The sequence below is a fragment of the Quercus robur genome, chromosome 7 (assembly GCF_932294415.1).
Source record: "Quercus robur chromosome 7, dhQueRobu3.1, whole genome shotgun sequence".
Classification (NCBI taxonomy): domain Eukaryota; kingdom Viridiplantae; phylum Streptophyta; class Magnoliopsida; order Fagales; family Fagaceae; genus Quercus; species Quercus robur.
In genome coordinates this window covers 3771327-3793633 of record NC_065540.1, presented here as the reverse complement: position 1 = coordinate 3793633, position 22307 = coordinate 3771327, and the positions used below count along the sequence as shown (strand labels likewise).

General features: G+C 33.4%; 2 protein-coding genes across 4 annotated transcripts in view; both read right to left on the bottom strand.

Moving 5' to 3' along the window:
- The window catches only part of LOC126691802 (TMV resistance protein N-like), a 96709-nt gene extending 84813 nt beyond the window's left edge, over window positions 1-11896 (bottom strand). Inside the window, exons 1-4 of the mRNA XM_050386964.1 lie at window positions 11206-11896; window positions 9296-10400; window positions 8814-9086; window positions 6521-8717 (exon numbers count right to left, since the gene is read on the bottom strand). Coding sequence (XP_050242921.1) covers window positions 6521-8717; window positions 8814-9086; window positions 9296-10400; window positions 11206-11702 — 4072 coding nt within the window. The 5' untranslated portion in view covers window positions 11703-11896. The remainder of the gene's footprint in view (window positions 1-6520; window positions 8718-8813; window positions 9087-9295; window positions 10401-11205) is intronic.
- Window positions 1-22307, bottom strand: part of LOC126691805 (serine/threonine-protein phosphatase 7 long form homolog) — a 35342-nt gene that overhangs the window by 7436 nt on the left and 5599 nt on the right. The window contains exons 1-8 of one of the 3 annotated variants that reach the window (XM_050386977.1): window positions 5200-6162; window positions 5029-5055; window positions 4825-4884; window positions 3104-3203; window positions 2476-2578; window positions 1606-1736; window positions 568-1063; window positions 9-115 (exon numbers count right to left, since the gene is read on the bottom strand). In XM_050386977.1, coding sequence (XP_050242934.1) covers window positions 9-113 — 105 coding nt within the window. In that variant the 5' untranslated portion in view covers window positions 114-115; window positions 568-1063; window positions 1606-1736; ... (3 more) ...; window positions 5029-5055; window positions 5200-6162. Of the gene's footprint in view, window positions 1-8; window positions 116-567; window positions 1064-1605; window positions 1737-2475; window positions 2579-3103; window positions 4091-4824; window positions 4885-5028; window positions 5056-5199; window positions 6163-22307 lie in introns of those variants that run through there. The other 2 variants (XM_050386979.1, XM_050386978.1) reach the window with 2 other exon arrangements.

The window sequence follows — 22307 nt, the reverse complement described above, 5'->3', positions numbered from 1 at the left end:
CTACATACCTCGTCAGCGGCGCACCTCCAAAGTGGACTTGACCGATGATTCGGCTGCTGGGCCAACTGGGTATCCACATCGGGTCCAGGCCGCACTCTATCTAGTGCCTGCATATCTGACATGGCAGCAAATACATTGTTAGCAATTTTCTAACAAGTAAACCACATTTAATATAAAATAAAAGCATAGATTCAGTAAGACATTATATTTTGAGCACAAGATTTTCAACATCACTTCTTAAATAAATAAGAACTTGCCATAAAAAAAATTATTTCAGAACTATTTAAATCACTTCTTAAAGCTTCGGATAATTATTAATTAACTATTTATGAAAATATAAGTTATAACACCACTCGATTTGCCAAAACCCCTCATCAAAACCCCAAGCACATTTAAACTCATTAATGAGAAAATCATCATTGCAGCATATAAAAGACAACAAAATTCTCATCTTCATTAGTAAATTTACTACTTCCTTAAGTTTCAACAAACTAATCAAAATCCCACACAAAACGCAACCTAACATTAACCAACGTCAGAAAATATTTCAGAGGGAGAGGACCGTACCTGTAATCAGCGGCGGCGGGAACCAACGACGACTGATGGAGACTCGAGGAAGAGTGGGGAAGCCTGATCGCAGAGCGAGAGAGACAGAGTGTGGAGAGAGAGTGATGGCAGAGAGCGAGGGAAAGAGAGTGTACAGAGAGAGTGAGTGACTGAATAGCGTTGTGAGACGTTAGGGTCCTATTGATTCAAACCGCTGAACATAACTCGATTTCCAGTTTCCCGAGTTATGGCCGTCTACACAAACATTTTTTTATTCGGGAAAATTCGAAAGGTCAGACTAACTCGACTATAATAATATCGAGTTATTCATTAAAACTCGATTTCTATATTGTCGAGTTACAAAAGAGGGGCAATTCCCTATTTAGTTTCAGAAAGAGGGCAAACGAATGTTTAATTTCGAGAAAAAGGGTATTTGCCCATTTTCTCCCCATAACTAGCAATCCCACTTGTGTTCAATTGTAAGGCTGTTTTCCATCCATGCCTTCTTGTCTGAAAACTGAATCAAGATAATGATAAACCACTGTCATTTCACAAAGGCCTTGATATTATAGCCAGATTCTAAAAGGTGAAGAAAACCAATCCAGATATAGATTTAAGAAATTCACAACACTCAAGCCAATCTACTTTACTCAAATTACACTTTTTCCTCCCACAAGATGAGCTAAGGACCCACTATGTGCATGTATAACTTACTAAGAAAAAAAATTACATCATTTAAATATAATAAAGGAAATGTCTGAATGTCACATGGATTCATAACCATATAGTGTTTTACAATGCACACACAAAACAAGAACCAAATCACTTATGAATGAAAAGAGAAAAAGCTCATCAATTTTAGAAACATAAATTGGTGCTATTGCTTTAAAAAATTTGAAGGGAGATGCACACAAGACCCTCCAAGTTCATTGATATTCCAGTTTGGCGATTTTCGAAAATTATACCAACCCACACTTCAGTTTCCATATATTTAAAAAATCAATCAATTGATCCATATTTTCTAGTGACATGTACATGAAAACCCGAAAACTGACTGACCTCATACTACGGGTGACCAAATCACTAGGTACCACCAATCATCACTTTAGTTGCTGCAAGATAAATTCCCCATAATGCAGCTCCAAATTAAAGACTTTCGAGATTACCTCCACGTAACATTTCCGGAAGTCCTGATAGTTAATTGGGTTATACATAGATTTATGTGCAAAGGATCAATAAGAGATAAATGACCCATATTAACATCATTTGAAAAGACAAGCTAGTAAAGATAATATGGAAGATGATGAAAAAATGGGTAATTAATAAGGCTCAGTTACACTGTTCACATCATCTAAAGAAACATTACAAAAAATTTGACAGCTATCTAGATGCAATGAATTACACAATAACCCGAAATCCCAATTATAAAGCATGTGTTGCTAACAACTTCTATTGCACAATCAAATGCAAATTCCTAGGGTGTACTTTTGGTTTTCTTTTAAAGTGATCACAAATGCATATGTACTACGTAGCCTTAAGCACCATATCGCAACCGTAAGAACATCTGATTTAAACAATGCCTAGGAATTTACTTGGCAACCCCTGGTGATTCATTGAGCATTCTATAGAGCCAAAAGAATACTAGAGTGTACAAAGCTTTTCACTGCAGCCCCAACCCCCATCCCCCCTAAATAGTAATTAGAACAGGATTATTGAAGAAAAATTTTTTTTTCCTCAAAACCAGACAAAGAGTTTTAAACATATCTTTTAATGAATCAGTTTAGAAGCATACTTAATTTTTTTTTAAAGAAGACACATATAAGGATCAATTTAGCAAGATATGTAATAGATGTTTCACTCATCCAATAATATCACTCAGTTGATGAAAGACTTTGGATATATTTTAATTCTACAAAAGACCAGGTATACCTTTGTTAATCTTTGGACTAATTTTCACATCCATCTCAAAACTATCATTGTTCCTTGACAGCTGGACTTGTTCAAGCTTTTCCAGAACCGTGCAATAAATAATCTAAAGACCAAAGTTGCATTAAAAATAGAAATGTAGAGAGTTGATAATAAAAAGAAGATACTGTTAACGTGTGTCAAATATATAAACTTTGACATAGCATGGGGTTTTACTAATTGTACTTCCATTTTTTATTTTCAATTTTCTCTTTGATCTTTCTATCTTTTAGATTACCTTGACATGATATAAACTTTTTTAATAAAAAATAATATATAAACAACTACACGATTCATGACATCACATTGAATGATGGGGGCAAATACAGACCCATTCAACCAATGCACTTAGATAATCTCAAGAAACTGCCCTCTTTTCCCCTAAATACTAACACAAGAAATTGCCCCCATCATATGAGTTCGAATTATGAAATATCTAATGAAGCTAAACCATTATCTTTTCATCTTCATACATGCCTCATATAATACATAGAACCGTATGAAGCATACAACAATTATTTTATTAACCAAATTCTCCATAGGTTTTACAGCATCATATAGACATATAATGAAAAGAGAGAGAGATCCACACCTCTAATATATGATCATGTGCCATACTTCCAAGAAAACAATTGAAAAGTACCTCAGGTGGTTTAAATGCAGTGTCCACTTCCCATGTGTTTGTTGCATCCCTACAAATAGAAGAAAGGTAAGCACTATGACTTGGGACTTTAGAAGCTACCATTAACAATTATTCCTTCATGCACTACTTTGTTTCTATGTATTAGAAAAGCCCAAAGAGTGTTGGCAAAGATGACAGTGAAGTGATTGCACTGGTCTTGGGACTGATACACTCTTTCCAGCCAAGATGAAACTCAATTTGACTTGACTTTGGCTCTAGGACCTAAGTTCCAATGGTGAGTGGTGATGTGAACCACATCGCACGAGCTAAGTCATACGCAATATCATCTTCCACAGGGCAGCCCACATCTGAGAACTATATCTTTGAATTGTGCTCCTTCCATCTAAGTATTCATTATGGAGAAGCCGATAGACTCTCTTGATCATAAAGAGACATGACTGATCATAGGGCCAAATCAGTTTCCCCGTACTTCCGAATAAGTTATTATTATGTATTCCAATGGCAACATGACTCAGAACTACTTTGAGATTTTTTTTTGAGCTTAAGAGAATGGTTTATCAGATTTGAACAAATGAACCTAAAAGATAGAAAGATCATTTTTAAGCAGGAAAATGAACTAAAGGGATGAAGAAATTTTATCAACAAGTAGAGTTGTGATCCCAAAAATGATGACGTTGTGGCCCTTTCCATCTTCATTAATTCAAACATTCCTAATAAACAAAAAAGTAACAATTAAATAAAAACATGTGATTTCATATTATGCCTCCGTTTGGGAAGCATGTTTTGCGTGTTTCCCAATGGAAGTGTTTTTTTCCTGTGGGTCCCATGCACTGTTCACAGATCCTACAAGTACCTTCATTCAGCAACTTTTTCTTTAAAACTAGGTCCCATTATACTATTCACACATTTAAAAATTATTTTGTTACAGTGTTTTCCGTTTTCAGCAATAAGTTATATCCAAACAGACCCTTATATTTCTAAAAATAACTCCTTAACCAATCATATATAAATAATATTCTTTCACAGATCCCAACCAAAGGTTTTTGATAGCATATATTAAATGATCAATCATGAAGCTGAGGGGAGAAGGGATACTCTGGTAGTTCCAACACCGCTTAAGATGTCTAGTATTGTGGTTCCAACCCCTCCCCAATTTACCTAGGAAAAAAAACCCTTAAATATTATGATCAAGAAACATGTTCTAATACAAATTAAAGCAAATAAAATAAACTAAATAAATGAAGAAGTCAATCGAAGACTCCTTATCCTAATTAAACACTCCTTATTGGTTTTGTTGCCTGAGTAGTCTTATGAACAAACTTCGTAATCTCAATTCTTCTCAACTGCAAATACCTTCCTTTGGCTGCCCATTCCAAATTTTCAGGCTTTAGAACCTCTAAAATTATTGTTTAGCTATTTGTATAGTCTTAGGACAACTTTATGCCAAACTCTTTTCAAGTTGAAATCACTTAGTATTAAACAAAACCAAAATCTCAACACACACTTGTTTGTTTTTTATCAACAAAACTAACCAAAAATCGTCAATTTGATTAACAATCAACTAATTATCTTAATATGTGATCCAAAAATTTTGTTTAATTTTTAGAACGTTAAGAGCAAGGTGCACTTTCAAAAATGCATTTCCAAAAGTATTTAAATGAATTACCTACCTTTTTAACTGTAGAGAGTAACTCTTGATTACCTTGACATAGGATCTAGTCCTTTAATGACTGCTCCACATTTGTAGACAAAAAGACACAAATAAAGATTTGAAACAATTAATTTGTATAAAAACTATTTAAATCACTAAATCATAAGTGATAGCATATAAAAAAAATTTAGTACATGCCATAGTAGAGGAATCTACTCTTTACCTCCCATTTGAGCTCTTGAAGCTGAATCTAGTCATAAAAAATAGAAAAGATTATGTATTTTTTTTAAGCAATTGAATGAAAGGGGAAATTGGTTTAAGATATTTTCAAAGAAGACACATATTCAAAAAAAAAAAAAAAAAAAAAAATTCAAAGAAGACGAGAGTTCAATACCACTGAACTATTATGGAAAGGTTGCTGTTTAAGTTGTTGACCTTGTACCATCCTCCCATCCAAGAATATTCACCAAAACATCGATCTCTAAAATAGGAGATCCACAAAATAAAATTTCCATGGTCTTACCTTAGAGGTTTTGAATTCCTGCAACACTTCAAACCTAAAAAGTAAAAAGAAACAACAAAGATAAACCTTTAGACTAATAGGACCTTTCAACATTTTACCACACTAACCATTACATGATTTAGCTTGGCTGGATAGATCTAAAGCATTTTCATATCTGAGAGTTGAATTTGAAAAACCTAAATCTGTTTTACAGTAAATTTAATATCTTAACAATAAGCAAAAGAAAATATACAAATTGACCCCTACTTAGGGGGGAAAAAGGATAGGATTGCATAGCGCATATTGCATATTCTTACGTTTTCCATCCAAATCTAGATGTCCTCAATAGTTAAATCACATTAAAGAAAACAAAAAAAGTTTCGTTAGAAGATTAATTTTTGGCTGCAATGGAATTCAGGTTTGAATTCACACTTCCTTTGTAGTTTGTGCTTTGTTTGGCCATGTAGAAAATAAGCGAAAAGGGTCAAGGTCCTCAAGTAATTATTATTATTATTTTTTTGAACAAATGAATTTATTAAAGAAACAAACCATACAAACAGGAAACACCAGTCTCTAAAAGCTGTAACACCTAACAACAAAAACAGAGCAAGCAGAAACTAAATAAAAGCTGCAACTAAACTTTATCAAATACAAAAGTAGAAAAATCCAATTTATGCAGAAATCATACACCAAAAAAGACATAGCAGATTAAGGTGGATAGAATTCACAGAAGCATAAAGTTGCAACCTTTACCGAATAAATTCCTTTGCTTTCCCCATAATAAATAAACAATTCCAATCCTTGCGGAAATCAATGCAACCAGAAGCAGTTTGACCAAAACAAGATTAAAAATCAAATGGGGTTCAGAGAATATTACCAGATATGGCTCAAGAGAGTTGAATCCAAGAACAACATCAGCCAATTTGCCTTCAAAATCCACAGAAACCAGACATCAGCAACATTCCCACAAACCTAGAAAGAAATAATAATAATAATAAAAAATGAAAAGGCTTGGCAATTGGCCAAAGAATATATAATAAAAATACCATCTTTGTCAAGTACAGAAAAGGAAGTGATGGTGCAGCCCAGGTTGCTTTCAGGTGGATGCATAATTTATTGAAGATTGATCAAGATGTTCTTATCTTCTTTAATGGTGGAAACAGATTGAAGTCGGAATCATTGTTGTCAAAGGCATGGGCCACCGAAGAGGAACCTAGATCAAACCCATCACTGAATCCCAAATCTTGCCAACCCAAGCCTAATTCGGACCCATTTGTGGTATCCACTGGAAGCACATCAGATGGCAAAGAATGGTGCTCAATGTCATCAAGGACTAGGGGAGAGCAACCATCTATACTAGCATTTGAGTCGAGATATCCAATCCTTGCAAAGGGATAGGCAATTGATGATGAATCCAAATTGTGCACTTCATCAGGAAACGTTGATTCATATCCTTCAAATCCCAAATATGAACCAGCTAAACCTGAGTTTGGTCCGATCAAAGGCCCTGAAATCCCTCCACTGTTTAAAACCCCATGATCTAAATCTGAACCATAAGAAGTGGAGAAAACAGCCGGCAAAGGTTGTTGCTCAGTGTCATCACAAATCCAGGCCCTTGAAGATGACTGGTGATCGATGTCATCAGAGACAGAGGAAGACCCACAACCACAGCAGATGCAGTCTACATGGATTCCCAACCATGTAATTTTGGGGTCATCAGATGAAGGGATTATGGGGTTACAAAAAGAAGTGTCATCGTCATCGTCATCGTCGTCATCATCATCAGAAGATTCTACGTAGTCATAATACTTGATTTCAACTGTAATCGTAACGTCATTCTGTTCGGATGGATTTGATTCATCCCATTTCCATTTCGAAATGTGAACGGTATACATATAGAGATGCTCAGAGAGTGTATCTGAAAGGCCACTGTATTCTGAAAAACCGTTGGCGGAAACAACAGACCAAGTTGCATACGTAGCCTTCACCGATCGAAAAGCAAAACAGACAAATAATTTTTGAAATTCACGACCAACTCGGAATGATACAGAATTTCCAACACTCTGATGGTTCAATTTGAACCACTTCGGAATCTCAATTATTGGTACTGTAAATTCACAATGACCGTAATAAAAAATTGAGCGATTCATGCATAGTTCTTGAAGCTGCTTGCATTTAGCAAATACAAGAAATTGAAGTTTAGAGTTTCTCGTAATATATATATCACTTAAACTTACACGTATAGAGAGAGGGGGGAGAGAGCTCACCTGATTCAATAGTCTGCATAATGATGGTAGATCCAACGACGTGCAGTTTGCTGCGCACACAATTCTTATAGACCGTGGAAGCCTTGGAATTTCTCGAAGGTTCTCGCAATCAGCAACGGAAAGTGTTTGTAATGTAGTAAATTCAATAATGCTTCTCGGGATTGTAACAATATTAGAGTAAAATAGATATAGAACTCTCAATGAGGGGAAGGAATTGGGCCTTGTCAAAATATGTGATTCAATTATATTTCCATCACACCTCGTAATTCTTAGCCTCCACAAGTTCGTAAACTCACATCTCGAGATGCTACCGAGAAAATCCCCAAGGTTTTGACAATTATCTAGGCTTAATTCAGTAAGCCCACTAAAAAGATACCCCAGTGACAAAGGCCATTCTTTAATATTATTACTGTCCCCAAACCTTAAAAAATTACATTTGATTTCTGGGTGAATATTTGGAAACTTTTCAAGGCTTACACACCGATCTATTCCAAGAGAATTAAGAGATTTCAACCTAAGGGTGTTGGGAAGAATTTTAAGTTTTTTGCAATCAGAGAAATGACATCTAACAAGCTTATCAAGAGATCCAAAGGCCTCATGAACCTCAATTAAATTTTCACAACCCCTAATGTACAATTCTATTAAGTTTGGGGCGAACAAGTAAGGTAATGTTTTAAGACTTACACAGTCTTGTAGATATATAAATACAAGAGATTTCAACCTAAAGTTGCTAGGAAGATTTTGAAGTTTTTTGCATCCAATGAGATGCCAACGTATAAGCTTATCAAGGGATCCAATGGCCTCATGCACCTCAATTAAATTTTCACAACCACTAATGTACAAATCTATTAAGTTTGGGGTGCACAAGTCAGGTAATGTTTTAAGACTTACACAGCCTTGTAGATAAATATATTCAAGAGATTTCAACCTAAAGTTGCTAGGAAGATTTTGAAGTTTTTTGCATCCAGCGAGATTCCAACATATAAGCTTATCAAGAGATCCAATGGCCTCATGAATCTCAATTAAATTTTTACAGTAACTAATGTCCAATTTCTCTAAGTTTGGGGCGTAAAAGTCAGGTAATATTCTAATGGATGAACACTTGCACAAATTGATACTCTTCAAATTTTTGAAAAGGAACCCCTGCAAGGGGAAAAAAAAAAACGAAAATTGTTATTCAACAAAATTTTAGAAATGACATTTAAAGAAATCAAAATTCATCAATACTAATACTCATACCTGCTTGAACAGCTTCTTCAATCTAATGCAACTATGTGACATCTTGAGTACAACAAGTTCTTGAGGACAAAAATTGGATGGCAAGGAAAAAGGATATTGGTCCCATTCAAGTAACTTTAATCCACTGGGGAGATATTTAAGTTCTTCGGAAATGAGTACATTACTAACCATAAGAAATTTGAGATTTTCCATCTTTTTGAAAGCTTTAGTATATAGTTGCACCGTTATTGGATTAGGCGAATGCAACATTATACCTCGAATTTTGTTTGACCCCTGATTAGATAAAGAAATAAGTGGAACATATAATACAATAGAATTTTCCAAAACTATAATAATCTTGAAATTTTTAGCAAAAATGATACTATTAAGCTTATATTTTCTATAATGTTACAAACAAAAAATATCAAAGGAAAAAAGAAAAAAACTTATTACTTCTACTTGATGAAAAAAGATGTTAAAATATAAAGCAAAAGAAGTTATACCTTACTTTTGGTTAGTACTTCAAGAGCGTCCTCATAATGCCATAACCTACTACGTTTTGTGAGGATTTCTGGTGATTCTTGCTGAACAATTTCCCTACCCATTTGTTGTACCAAGTCATGCATCCCCAATATGTCACTGGGACCAATAGTTATTAGACATTTATTAACAAGGTTTGAAATACCAACTCTTGGACATAAATTGCGAGCATTTAATATATTTACAACATTATCCTTGTTCCTTCCCTTGAAGAAACATGCAATATCGAGGAAAATATCCTTTTCTGTTGGTCTCAATCCATCATAACTTACTTTAAGTATTTCATGAATATCTCCTTCAAGAATTTCTCTATATTGATGAATTGCACTATCCCATTCAGATTTTGGTCTTCCACACAAATCAGAACCTATTATTGTTAAAGCTAAGGGTAGGCCTTTGGCATATTGGATGACTTGGTTTGCAAGTTCAAAATAATCTTTCTCGTGTTTATTTCCTTGGAAGGCATGTTGATTAAAGAGTTCAAGAGCTTCATGTTTGACCAATTCCTTCACCTCGTAAGTTGCATAAACTTTAAGAGTAGCTAGCAAGTGTGCGTCTCTTGTTGTTATAAGGACTCTACTTCCTAAAACAAACCAATCAAAATTTCCAAACAAATTTTCAATTTGTTTTGATTTATCCACGTCATCAAGAATTAAAAGAACCCTTTTACTTTGAAGCCTTTCCCTTATCATATTGGTTCCATGGGCTACACTCTCCACCTTCAAATGTTTGCCCCTTAAGATATTAAAAAGGAGATTCTCTTGTAGTTGCATTAGGCCATTATTTGTTCCAGAATTTTCTCTAACATTCTCTAGAAAGCAACTTCCTTCAAAATGCTCAGCAATTATATTATAAACAGCTTTTGCAATAGTTGTTTTACCTATTCCCCCAAGACCAAGAATCCCTACCATCCGAACATCATTTACCTTAATATCTAAAAGCCATTCAATGTCCTTGGCACGAGAATTTACTCCAATAGGGTATTTAGCAACAAATAACTGTCTGCCACTTAATTTGGTATACAATATATATTCAATAATTTGTTCGATGAATTTATATTCAGGGCCGCTGCCAATCACAAAGCATATGAGACATTAAATGAGTTAGACAAGTTGAAATTATGAATATGAAAATATAAGAATCAATATGTCTAGTTTTATGCATAAAAAACCTACACTTGACCAATTAAATTAAAGGGTATAATTCAAGGATTTGAAAAGCATCATTAATATTAATTTTTTTGGGGAAAAAGATTGTGGATTACCATACTTGACCAAAATAATCAAAAACAATTTGGAATTGTAAAAAAATTAGTGGGATAAATTATAACATTAACAAGTCTTCAAAAGGTATATATATTGTGTTTCTTTGCCAAACTGAAATGACATTCTTTATTTTATTCAAAACTTTGATTTTGATTCATCCTTTTTTGTCCCCTAATAAGAAATTGTTTTAGGCTTTTGGCAAGTAGTTACACGGATATTTCACCTAAAGTGAGGTAACAACCTATTGAAAACACATTTATAATATTTTAAACAAAATGATTAGGAAAATTAGAGAAATGTTTTTGAAAGCATTATGTCGATGAGCCTTGATTCAAGCAACACTTCCTCTTCTCACAAGTGTGGGTAAAAGATGAGATCACAAGATTAAAGCTCGTCGAATGCATTTGCAACTTACCAAGAGAGGGAGAAAAACTCACAAATATTTTAGCCTAACTGCCTTAGTAATTGAATAGATAATCGTAATAGTTTTTTTTTTTTTTTTTTTTTTTTTTTTTTTTTTTTCATATTTGGCATTTGTGGTTGTTTAAGAAAACCATTAGAAGTTTAAAAGTCATAAAAGCACATAACATTAGTTATTAGATACATACCCATCCTCATAATGCCATCCAGATAAACTAGCCGCTTCATTTAGAGCTGCCCTCCACCTCTGCACATTCTCTGTGTTATTCTTGAATTTGTTTTCTTGTTCGGCCAATGCTACTTTAAAATCACCTTTTTCTTGCTTACGTACTTCAGATGGATCTACTTTGTAAAAAACAGGTACAACCCATTGTCCATTTAGCCTGCAGTTAAGAATCTCGACAAGTTCTTCCAAACACGAAGTCGAAAATGCATAATTTTGAGAAAATATAATTATTGAAATCCTTGATGATCTAATAGCTTCGCGAAGTTCCTCTGAAATTTTTTCTCCTTTTTGCAGATCATTATCAATGAAGGTATTAATACCTTTGTCACACAAACCATGATATAAATGGCCAGTAAAACCATTGCGGGTATCCTCACCTCTAAAGCTCAAAAAAACATCGTAGTTCCATTGGAGAGTGGAAGAAGAAAGAGAGAATCCTTGATTGATCGGGAAAGCCATCAAATTTATAAACAGAAGATTGAGTAGAGGAAAGATGTGATGAAATGAGAATTACAAGAGATGAGGAGTAAAGCTCCAAGTTTTTTGACAGAGTGATAAGTCCTTGAAAGTAGGGAAGTCCCACTTCCACGAAGATTCCTCGAAATGAAGGCCTTTCGAACATACAGGCTCTTTCCTTTTTCAAAAAGTGAATGACAAAGCAATGAATATTCAGACTTTTTTGGCAACGCGCATTTGACCAAATCTTCAATCTTCACTCGTAAACTCATTTGTCTTTACTCATACATGCATTCGCTCCAACAAACAAATTAAACCTAAACAAACAAAAAAAAAAAATCATACATTTTGGGAAAGGGAAAGTTAAAAAAATAGAAATGAAACTTGTCGGAAGGTGCTTTACTTACAAATACCATCCCATGCATATTTATTTACAAAGTGCCATTCAATTTTTCCTTGTATTGCCAATCGGGGTAGAGTGTGGACTGTGGGTACAAAAGTGACATCCAAAAGAGAGATTTTGAATCAGCCCTTGAGACTAGAGAGTAGAGAGAGATGAGGGTTGTGGGCCTTGAGGCCTTGAGGCTGAGGGAGGGCAACCGGCTAAGTGGAGTAGGGAGTAAGGATTCATCATGGCCATGGCTTGGGGAAGTGGAAAACTGAGTATGATTTGAGGGTTAGCCGTTCTGAATCTTCAGAGAGAGATTTTGTTGATTTTCTTTTGTGTGTAACTGTGTAGGAACGATTTTGTTGATTTTCTACGGTTTGATCCACCAGGCAGAAGGATCAAGACCGCTAATCACGCTCAAATCACACGACCATGGTTTGTCCTACCAGTGTAACTGTGTAGATATAGTGCTTTACTGGCTTTAGTCCAATCAGTCTGGCTTTTTGTGTAAAAGTCTTAGCAACTAGTGCTTTTGATTTGAGACCTTGAGCGTAAAACCAAAAAAACTTTGTGTTTTAAGCCTTTAAGTCCAATTAGTCTTCTCCCTACAGTCTTCACAGTTCACGGGTTAGAATTACCCTTTTTTTTTTTTTTTTTTTTTTTTTAAATTTGAAAATATCGGTCAGATAGGGCAATAGGGTTTTTTATTCTTAATCCGCATCATCAAGTTTTAAAGAAAAATGATATGTCCACAACATTTTTATAATATTTTTATAACAAATCCTAAGTGCAAGTTGTTACTAGTTGTTATTGTTAGGGCAAAAAAGTAATCTTAGTGTTAGGTTCTAATTTGAACCAATAACAACTAACCACCTATGATTAGTTGTGAAAATGTTGTAAAAATGTTATGGACGTAACACCTTGGTTTTGAAAAAAGCAAACCTGAATCCAACTCACTATAGGTTTTGGGTTGACCAGCTAGACTTCGGATCGGCCGGACCCGATTGGTTTGGACGGGTCAGTGAACCGCGAGGTTCAATATGTAAGGACAAATGCATGATGTGTGCAATTAATCTTAACCAATTCTTCTTTAAAAAAATTAACCATAACCACCAATCAATTCACTTCGTTAGATTTTTCTGTTTATTCTATTATCAATTTAAATTTTCAGTTTCTTTGCCAAACTGAAATGCATTCTATATTTTATTCAAAACTTCAATTTTGATTCTTTTTCTTTTTATTTTTCCTAGTAAGAAACTATTTTAGTCTTTTGGCAAAGAGTTGCATGGAAACTTCACCTTAGAGCATCACAAAGTGGAGCTAAAAATTTAACTTTTTAGTTCCACCAAAAGTTATTTTAACTATTTTACCTACACACATGTTGCAGCAGTGGATCTATTTTAGTTTTTAACACAATAAAATAATATAAACATCATAATAGAATAATATAACCACTACAATAAAATAATATATCTCGCTCCCCAAAAAAAATCCACAGCACTAACCACAACCACCTCTACCATTTGCCACAGCCACAACCACCACCACCGCCACCACCAGTCCATAGTAGGAAAAAGAATAAAAAATAAAAAAAACCCAAATCTCCAATCTTTTTCCTCAACACAGACCAAAAAAAATCACCAATCACAAAAAAAAAATAAAAAATCACCAATCACAAACAAGCACAACGTTGGCGAGCAAGCACTCCGATCGGCGGCGTGGGTCTGAGGCGGATGGCAGCGTGGGTCTAAGCTAATCGGCGGCTTAGGACGACTGGTGGGTTTGAGGCTGAGAGAGTTGATCGATGGTGGGTTTGAGTTGATCGGCAGCTTGGGACGGCGTTGAAACAGAGGTGAGAGTTTGAGAGAGTGAGCTTGAGAGAGTTTTGAGAGATGAGAGCTTTAGATGAGGCAGATGGTGGATGGCGGTGACATTGACGATCTGAGAGAAATGGGTGGCTGGGATGACGCGGGTTTGAGAGAGATGGGTAGCTGGGACGGCGTGGGTCTGAGGTGATCAACGGTTGGGACGGCTGGTAAGTCGAGCTTTGGTGGGAGTTGAGAGACCGAAGTTGAGAGAGATGGGCGGCTGGGACGGCGTCAGTCCGAGAGAGATGAGTTTTAGAGTCTGATGAGATGAGAGTGAACGAGAGAGAAAAGAATGAAAAGAGAAATGTGCAGTGGATTATTTTAATCAAGCCGGTGGAATAAAATAATAGTTTTTTTTAGCTCTCATGAATAGTGCACATCTATCTTTAGATGTGCACTGTAGTAGTGGAGCTAAAAAAAAAAAAAAGATTTAGCTCCACTGTTGGAGCATCATTTTAGTGTTAGTGTAGCTAAAATATAACAATATAGCATTATAACTACATTGCTGCAAATGCTTTTAGGTGGGGTAACAAGCCTATTGAAAACCCATTTATAATAATTTGAACGAAATGATTAAAAATAAGAGAGAGAGAAATATGTTTTTGAAAGGATTATGTCGATGAGCCTTGATTCAAAGAGCACTTCCTTTTCTCACAAGTGTGGGTGAAAAGTGAGATCATGGGATTAAAGCTTATCGGATGTGTTTGCAACTTACTAATAGAGAGAGAAAAACTAAAAAATATGTTAGACAAACTCTTAGTTGGTGTGATTAAATTCTTCTATTTCTACTAACCTATCCGTCTTAGTAATTGAAGAGATGATCATAATAGATTTTTTATTTTTTCATATTTGGCATGTTATGATCATAATAGCAAAACAGTTAGAAGTCTAAAAGTAATAAAAGCAAATAACATTAGTTATTAGATATATACTCGTCTTTACAATACCATATAGTCAAAAGAGTCATTATTAGTATAATCAGTGGCGAGAGCCAGGATTTTAGTTTAGGGGCAACAAGATTAAAAAATAATAATAAAAAAGAGTATAAAGTTATTAATCAATATTAATAATAAAACTATAAACAACAATAATTATCATACAAAATCTATCAAAATTTAAATAATTGTAAAATAAATAAACAATTGTAAAACATTCTTAACGATTAATCATCAAAGTAAGAGATTAATCTATAGACATCAAGTTTAGACATTTAATTTGATTCCTCAAAATAAATTGAGAAAATAAATTTCAACTTTTCTTTCTGTATTCTTCTAATTATTTAAATTTTGGATTTTTGATAAAACTCTATGAAAATGCAAGAAATGAGGGATAAATAAATAATGGATGTTTTACTACATTAGTACCGTACAAGATATTATTATTATTATTATTATTATTATTTTGTGTAAAGTTTGAGCTCCATGTGGTTAAACTGAAGTGAAAGAAAAGAAATTTGAATAAGTAAAAAAAAAAAAAAAAAAAGAAAAAAAGAAAAAAGAAAAAAGGGAAGAGTTTGGTGGCATTTATATTGTGTTAGGCTCATTGTTTGGTGGCATTTATATTGTGTTAGGCTCATTGTTTAAAGTGGGAAGAGTTGTTTTGAGTAATATCACAAAATTTTACAATATTTTTACAATAAATTAAAATATCAGTACATTATTGGTCAAAATAAAAATAAAATATATATATTCTGAGATCTGTCTCAACTAAAAATATGAGTGTTGTGAAAATATTATGAAAATTTGTTGTATTTATTCTGAGATCCGTCTCAACTAAAAATATGAGTGTTGTGAAAATGTTGTGAAAATATGGTGAAAATTTGTTGTGCTTATTCTGAGATCCGTCTCAACTAAAAATATAAGTGTTGTGAAAATATTATGAAAATTTGTTGTGTTTCTAAACTTTTTCAAATAGAATTATTTATTTTATTTTATGTTAGGGTATGGTTTGCTTAATAGAAAAATATGAAAGGACTTTTCTGAGAGGAGTAGGGGTAGGTGCCCCCCTCGCCCTACCACCCTGTGAATCAAATGTGAACCATTGAATTGATTTCAATGTGGTCAATGAAAAATTGCATGTTATTGGTGATCCAACACTTTGAATGGAACAAACCTAACAAACACAACTTAATAGAACAAACCCAACAACCACGTATCATTCTACGTATTGACACGAGAGTTCCATGAGATTGGCCTTGGTCTGTCATGGAACAATCCTATTGCCTAGATTATAGTGCAATATTACTTAAAATACTTTTTAACCTTTTAAATTATTGTGTTGATCATCATTAGAATTATTGGACGCTAAATCAAATATGCAACTGTAGTTTAGTTCTAGTGTCCCCATATTTTGCTTCTAGATTCATTTCAACCAGCGGGGACCAGAATTTCAAGTTATGGGGCCAAAGTATAAGAAAAAAAAGACCAAATAAGTACATTTTAAAATTAACAAACTATTAACCAAAATAAATACACAAAATTATTGTTTTTTAATATATTAAGATACAATCATTTATTAACAATGATAAAAAAAAAATACAAAATAATATTGTTTCTTAAGAGTATTAGCTATTGCAAAAAAAAAAAAAAAAAAAATATATATATATATATATATATTTTCACGAATCAAAAATTACTTTTGCTATTTTAATATAACATTTGAAGTGTCTCATTCAGTAGTGTTTTTGGTATTTGGTGTTTTAAATACAAATATTTAGCATTTAAAACGCTTGATGCTAATATTTTAATACTGGGCTGACTAGAATTTATTATTTTAAAGTTTTGTTTCTGTTTAATTTTTGAGTTGAGTAGTTTTGTTAGATTAATTAAAAGGAATGGAGTTTAAGGGCCCTTTTGGTAGAGCATTTTAGCCATATATTTTCAGTTTTTAAACAACATTAAATGCATTTTTACATATTTTTTTACTCACACGTATTTAAAAAAAATACAAATAACATTACTCAAATTACTCTATTAAACACCCTAGAAATAAAAATATATAACCAATAAAAAAAATTTTTTTGGGCAGGGTCCCTAAATTTTTTTTGCTTTTTTTTCTTTGGGCCATGGGAGCCCCCTCATTTCAACGTTGGAAATGAAGGCCTTGAAAGTAGGGAAGTCCCACTTCCACGAAAATGCCGTGGTGCAAACTTTCAAACAGACAGGCTCTTTCAATTTTCAAAAAGTGAATTACAAAGCAATGAATAGTCTTGCTATTCTGACAACGCGCAATTGACAAAAGGTTATACGTTTATTTTATTGAAATTAAAATTTTTTTGCTAAAAATATTTTAAACAAATGTAAAAGTTAGTTGAAATAATACAGTGATGTATGAATAGTACTAAAAAATATAGTGAGATCCATATGTGTTTGCCAATTTATTTTATTATTCAAATTATTTTGCTACTATTTATTGGTTTCATTGTACTATTTTAACTAATTTTTACCTTTATTTATATTACTTTCAATAAAATAAGCGCATCCCATATTCTAAGGGGGTGTTTGGTTTGTATTTTTAAACATTAATTTTCAGTTTATTAAACAATATTACACGTATTTTTACACATTTTTTTACCCATATTTCTACATATATTTTTAAACAATAACTTTCAATTTTTAAACGCATGCCAAACGAGCATCTTCCGTCTTCCGTCTTTTTTTTAAACAATAACGTTCACAGTATTGATTCACATACTGTGAATTGTGAAAGGAAGGTCTCACGAGATCGTATCAGCAGATACCCTCCCTTGGATAAATGAGTCTATATATTAATTGTCGTATATGCATTTAATGTATTTAGTCATCAATGATACATCTTTATGACCTAATTTTTTTGTATTCTTATAAATTCACTAAGGTATTTTACAAATCAAGCTAAAATAAGGAATATCTTTGTATAAGCTTATATTCATGTGGCAGTTGATTTGGAAAATATTTGTAGTTTTTGATAATCCTCACATATATTTCAATATTGTCATATTTGGTTATTGAATATATGATTGCTTCCTACCTTATGTCTATGCTTGATGTCCATTTGCAAATGTATCAGTTATAAAATAATTTTTTTTTAAATAAGTTATAAAATAATTACTTTGATATCTGTTGGTGTGTATAAATACCATTAGTTATACTTTCTGTTTAATTTTCACTTTACTGATTGTATTAATATTATCAAAATATGTACAATACATGTGCTGAATGTTGCCAAGTTTCCAAGATGCTAGTAATTTGCAATAGTAAGGAATGTAATTGAACTTGAATTGCACTTATCAGGTCTATCCTGTGGTAAAATCTTTGCCTTCTCGTATGTCCAGCATCTATTGAAGTCACTTGTAGTGACCTTAGTTACTAAGCATTAGAATCCAAAGATGGATGTCTTTGTAAGATTATATATGTAGTGGGAACTAATTACTTTTGGAGCTTCCATAGTATTCTTATTAAAATTTCCTGATTGTTATGTTTAGTAGATTATCCAAGATCCAAGTAGTTGGGAAAACTGAAGTTGGACTTGGAACTTCTAGAGACCGCTTGCATTTTATTTGGTTAGTTATGTTTCTTTTTATGCTGATTGTATATTAAGCATGCTGTAATGGCAGCTCTAGGAATATTTTTTAGGGGGTTATTCAAATTCAGGTTGAAGAGGTTGATAATGACCTCCAATGATATTTCTTATTTTATCTTGATTGTTAAGATGATAAAATGAGATATTTTCTTGTAATCCATGATTTGTAAGAAGATTTTTCAAGTCAACACAAATTCTCTTAGAAGATGAATTTTAAGTAGGAGATGAATCTTGTGCTCTATACGGTTGGCTGGGTGCCATGAATGCAATGGAAGGGAAGATGTTGTTCATCCCCCTTTTTATTTGTTTTTTTTCCTCTGGAATTATCCTCTTAAACTCCATTGTGAACTTATTTGATAAAGTTGAGATGTATAGGCTATATCTTTCCGGAAAACATAAAGCATGAGTTTGTCATTTTTTAGTCTATGTCTATGATTGATGTTAACTATAGAACAATGTGTCATATCCTAGACTATTTGGAAGTACACACAAAAAAAAAAAAAAAAAAAAAAAAAAAAAAAAAAAAAAACATTTGAGGAAAAACTTCTAGAGCCCTTCATACGGTTTTAGTCCAAATGAGCTCCAAGGACAAAAACTCTTATGGTCCATTTGGATTGAGGAGGAGTGAGGAGGAATAGAGTAGAGTAGATAAGAATTAACCAAAAATTAGCATATTTTCAGCTAATTTTACTATACTCCCCTCCACTCCTCCTTCCTTTCTCCTCAATTCAAACAGGCCATTAAAGAACTAGAACCCAACCCCAACAAGAGTACACTATACTACAACATTATACTACAAGTCTACAACATTACTTTCGTTTAGGGAATACATTACATGGTAAATCCTAATACTTGTTGGAAGTAGTTGTCTAAGATGTATTAACTATTAAACAAAAATGTAGTGGTCTAAGATGAACAACCTGAGATGGTTGCCTTCATAATGAAAAATCGTGTAGGCTAATTTATTACAAAGGGATACTTCTCCTAGTACGTTTAGAGGAAGGACACTTCACACTACCTCTCTACTGACAAGAAGAGAAATACTATACATAGCCTGGAGACAAGGCTATAAACAAGCCTTGTATTGGTAGAATCTGAACATTTAGCAGCCATACTAAACCCAATCAAACAAAGCACAAGGGATCATGCAACTACCCTGAAAGACATAAGAATCCAGATGGCCATGCTCCACCAGGTATACTTTAGAGTGGCTCCTCGACCAACAATCAAGAAAGTCCAAAGCTGGCGAGAGAGGGGACCCACATCATATGGCCCTAATTCTATCTCTTTGCTAAGTACCAAAAAGGGGAAGTGTGTGTATATATATATATATATATATATATGTCTTTCTTACATATAATTAAAGATAAATTATTTGATACATAAATCAAGTTAAATTGTCTAAAATAATTGTTAAATATTTTTGAATTATTTTCGCGAATTCACACTCAGTGAACTAAAAAATTTAACATTTAACACTCCAAAAAATTACTTTATTTAGTTTAATACATCCTTAACTATACACCCTACATCTCATCCTCTATTTTAGCATACAAAACATTAAAATAATAGAAATAAACAACATTTTAAAACCAGCCACACCACCATCAGGACCATAGCAACATCCACAACTAACCACAACAACCACCACCACTGCCACCGCCACCACAAACCCTACAAATTGGAATCCCTACCACCATGTTCGCCACCTAAAATCAAATCACAAATCCTCCAAACCTAGATTACCACCATTGATCCAACCCAAACACAATTACCAACCACCACGCAACCCAACAAAACATAGAGGTCTCACTCACACAAACTATATCGATGACGATAGCAAAACTCAAGCGAGCCACCAACAAGTGACAATTGCCACCACACCTAAAATCTCAACAACCAACATCACCCAAATCGAATCAAACTTGAGGCAGGAGAGGAATTTAATGTGGTGGAAAGATGGGTTCGCTGATCTACAATAGAAATTGCAGATGACCTTGGTGGTTCGCAGTGGTGAGGAGGTGGTGAGAGGAGGAATAAAGAGAAAGGGGTGAGATAGAGAGATGGAGTATAGAGGAGAGAGAAGAGACTAGGAGTGAGAAAGAGAGAAGCACAAGAGAGAGAAAGAAGGGAATTAAATAATAGTAACAAAGATCAATGTAGCATGTTGGTTTTTTTTTTTAAAGTTTTGGCATCTTTGATGTAGCATATTTTTTGGTGTTTAGAGTACCAAAATAATTATTTCAAATTTTTATTTTTAATAATTTCTAACAAGAGATTTAAGTATAAAGCTCTCATTATTGTTGTTCCAAAAGTGCAAAATTTAAATTGGCATCATTAAAATTAATTAAGGAGTTTAATTTGTCACTGTCAAAGTTGCCTAAAAGTTTAACTAGGGCTATAAACGAGCCGAACTTTGTAGAGTAGTGAATGTTCAAACTCAGCTCGACAACAAAACTAGAATATTCAAGCTTGGCTTGAGCTTGAATCAAGCCTACAAATAATGTTCAAGTTTGAGTTTGTTATAAAGTATAAAACCTTGAACTTGGCTTGATTCATTAGTTAAGCCAAACTTGAGCTCAATATCACGCTTTTGAGCTTGAGATCCAATACAAATATATTATCAAGCACATAACAAGCTTATTGTCCAACCTATTTGGTTTGGATTAGTGGTCTCAACTCTTAACTCCCAATTAATTAAATTCTTAGAAAGATATGAGTTTATTTGTCAAAACTTGTATCAATCTTATTACCAAACTCGTAAATAAGCTTAAACTCAACTTATTTTGTATCAAACCCTAATGTTTATGAACTTGTTTATGAATAACTTTTTTTACTTGGGTTTGGCTTGATTCATTAGTTAAGCCAAACTTGAGCTCAATATCACGCTTTTGAGCTTGAGATCCAATACAAATATATTATCAAGCACATAACAAGCTTATTGTCCAACCTATTTGGTTTGGATTAGTGGTCTCAACTCTTAACTCCCAATTAATTAAATTCTTAGAAAGATATGAGTTTATTTGTCAAAACTTGTATCAATCTTATTACCAAACTCGTAAATAAGCTTAAACTCAACTTATTTTGTATCGAACCCTAATGTTTATGAGCTTGTTTATGAATAACTTTTTTTACTTGGGTTTGGCTTGTTCCTTAAACAAACCAAAAACTAAAATTTAAGTTTGACTTGTTTATAAATAAATAAATATAAACGAATTTTTTATCGAGTCAAATTTCAGTTATTTATAAACGATTTAGTTCATTTATAGTCCTAAGTTCAACCCACCGACCAACTTGGTGAAATTTCAATCATTTTCACCCATTGATTCGGTCAAAAGCAAGTTGTCATCAATATATCTCCACATTAGCCTATGTGGCACGTCTTCCGCTAGAAACTGCATTTGGCAACGGTACACTACCAAGAAATTTCTAGAACTTTATAAAATAAAAATTTCCTAGAAAGGCTAGAATACCCTCCAAACAACTTCGTCGGACCCTCCAGACCAGCAGAGACTCATCTTCGCCGGAAAGCTGTTAGAGGTCGGCCGCACCCTTGCCGATTACAACAGTCAGAAGGAGTCTATTAAATAACGCTATTGTTCCCATCAAAAAAAAAAATAATAATAATAAAATAACGCTATTGTGGTTTCATCAATGTATTTTATATATCTAATTTAAATAATATTACGTTGGTTTGTTCAAATTTCTGTGTTTTTTCCGTTGTCCTGTGATATACTTGGATGCCTTAATTCAATATGGTTCATTGGTATGTTCGATGAATGGACCTTGAAG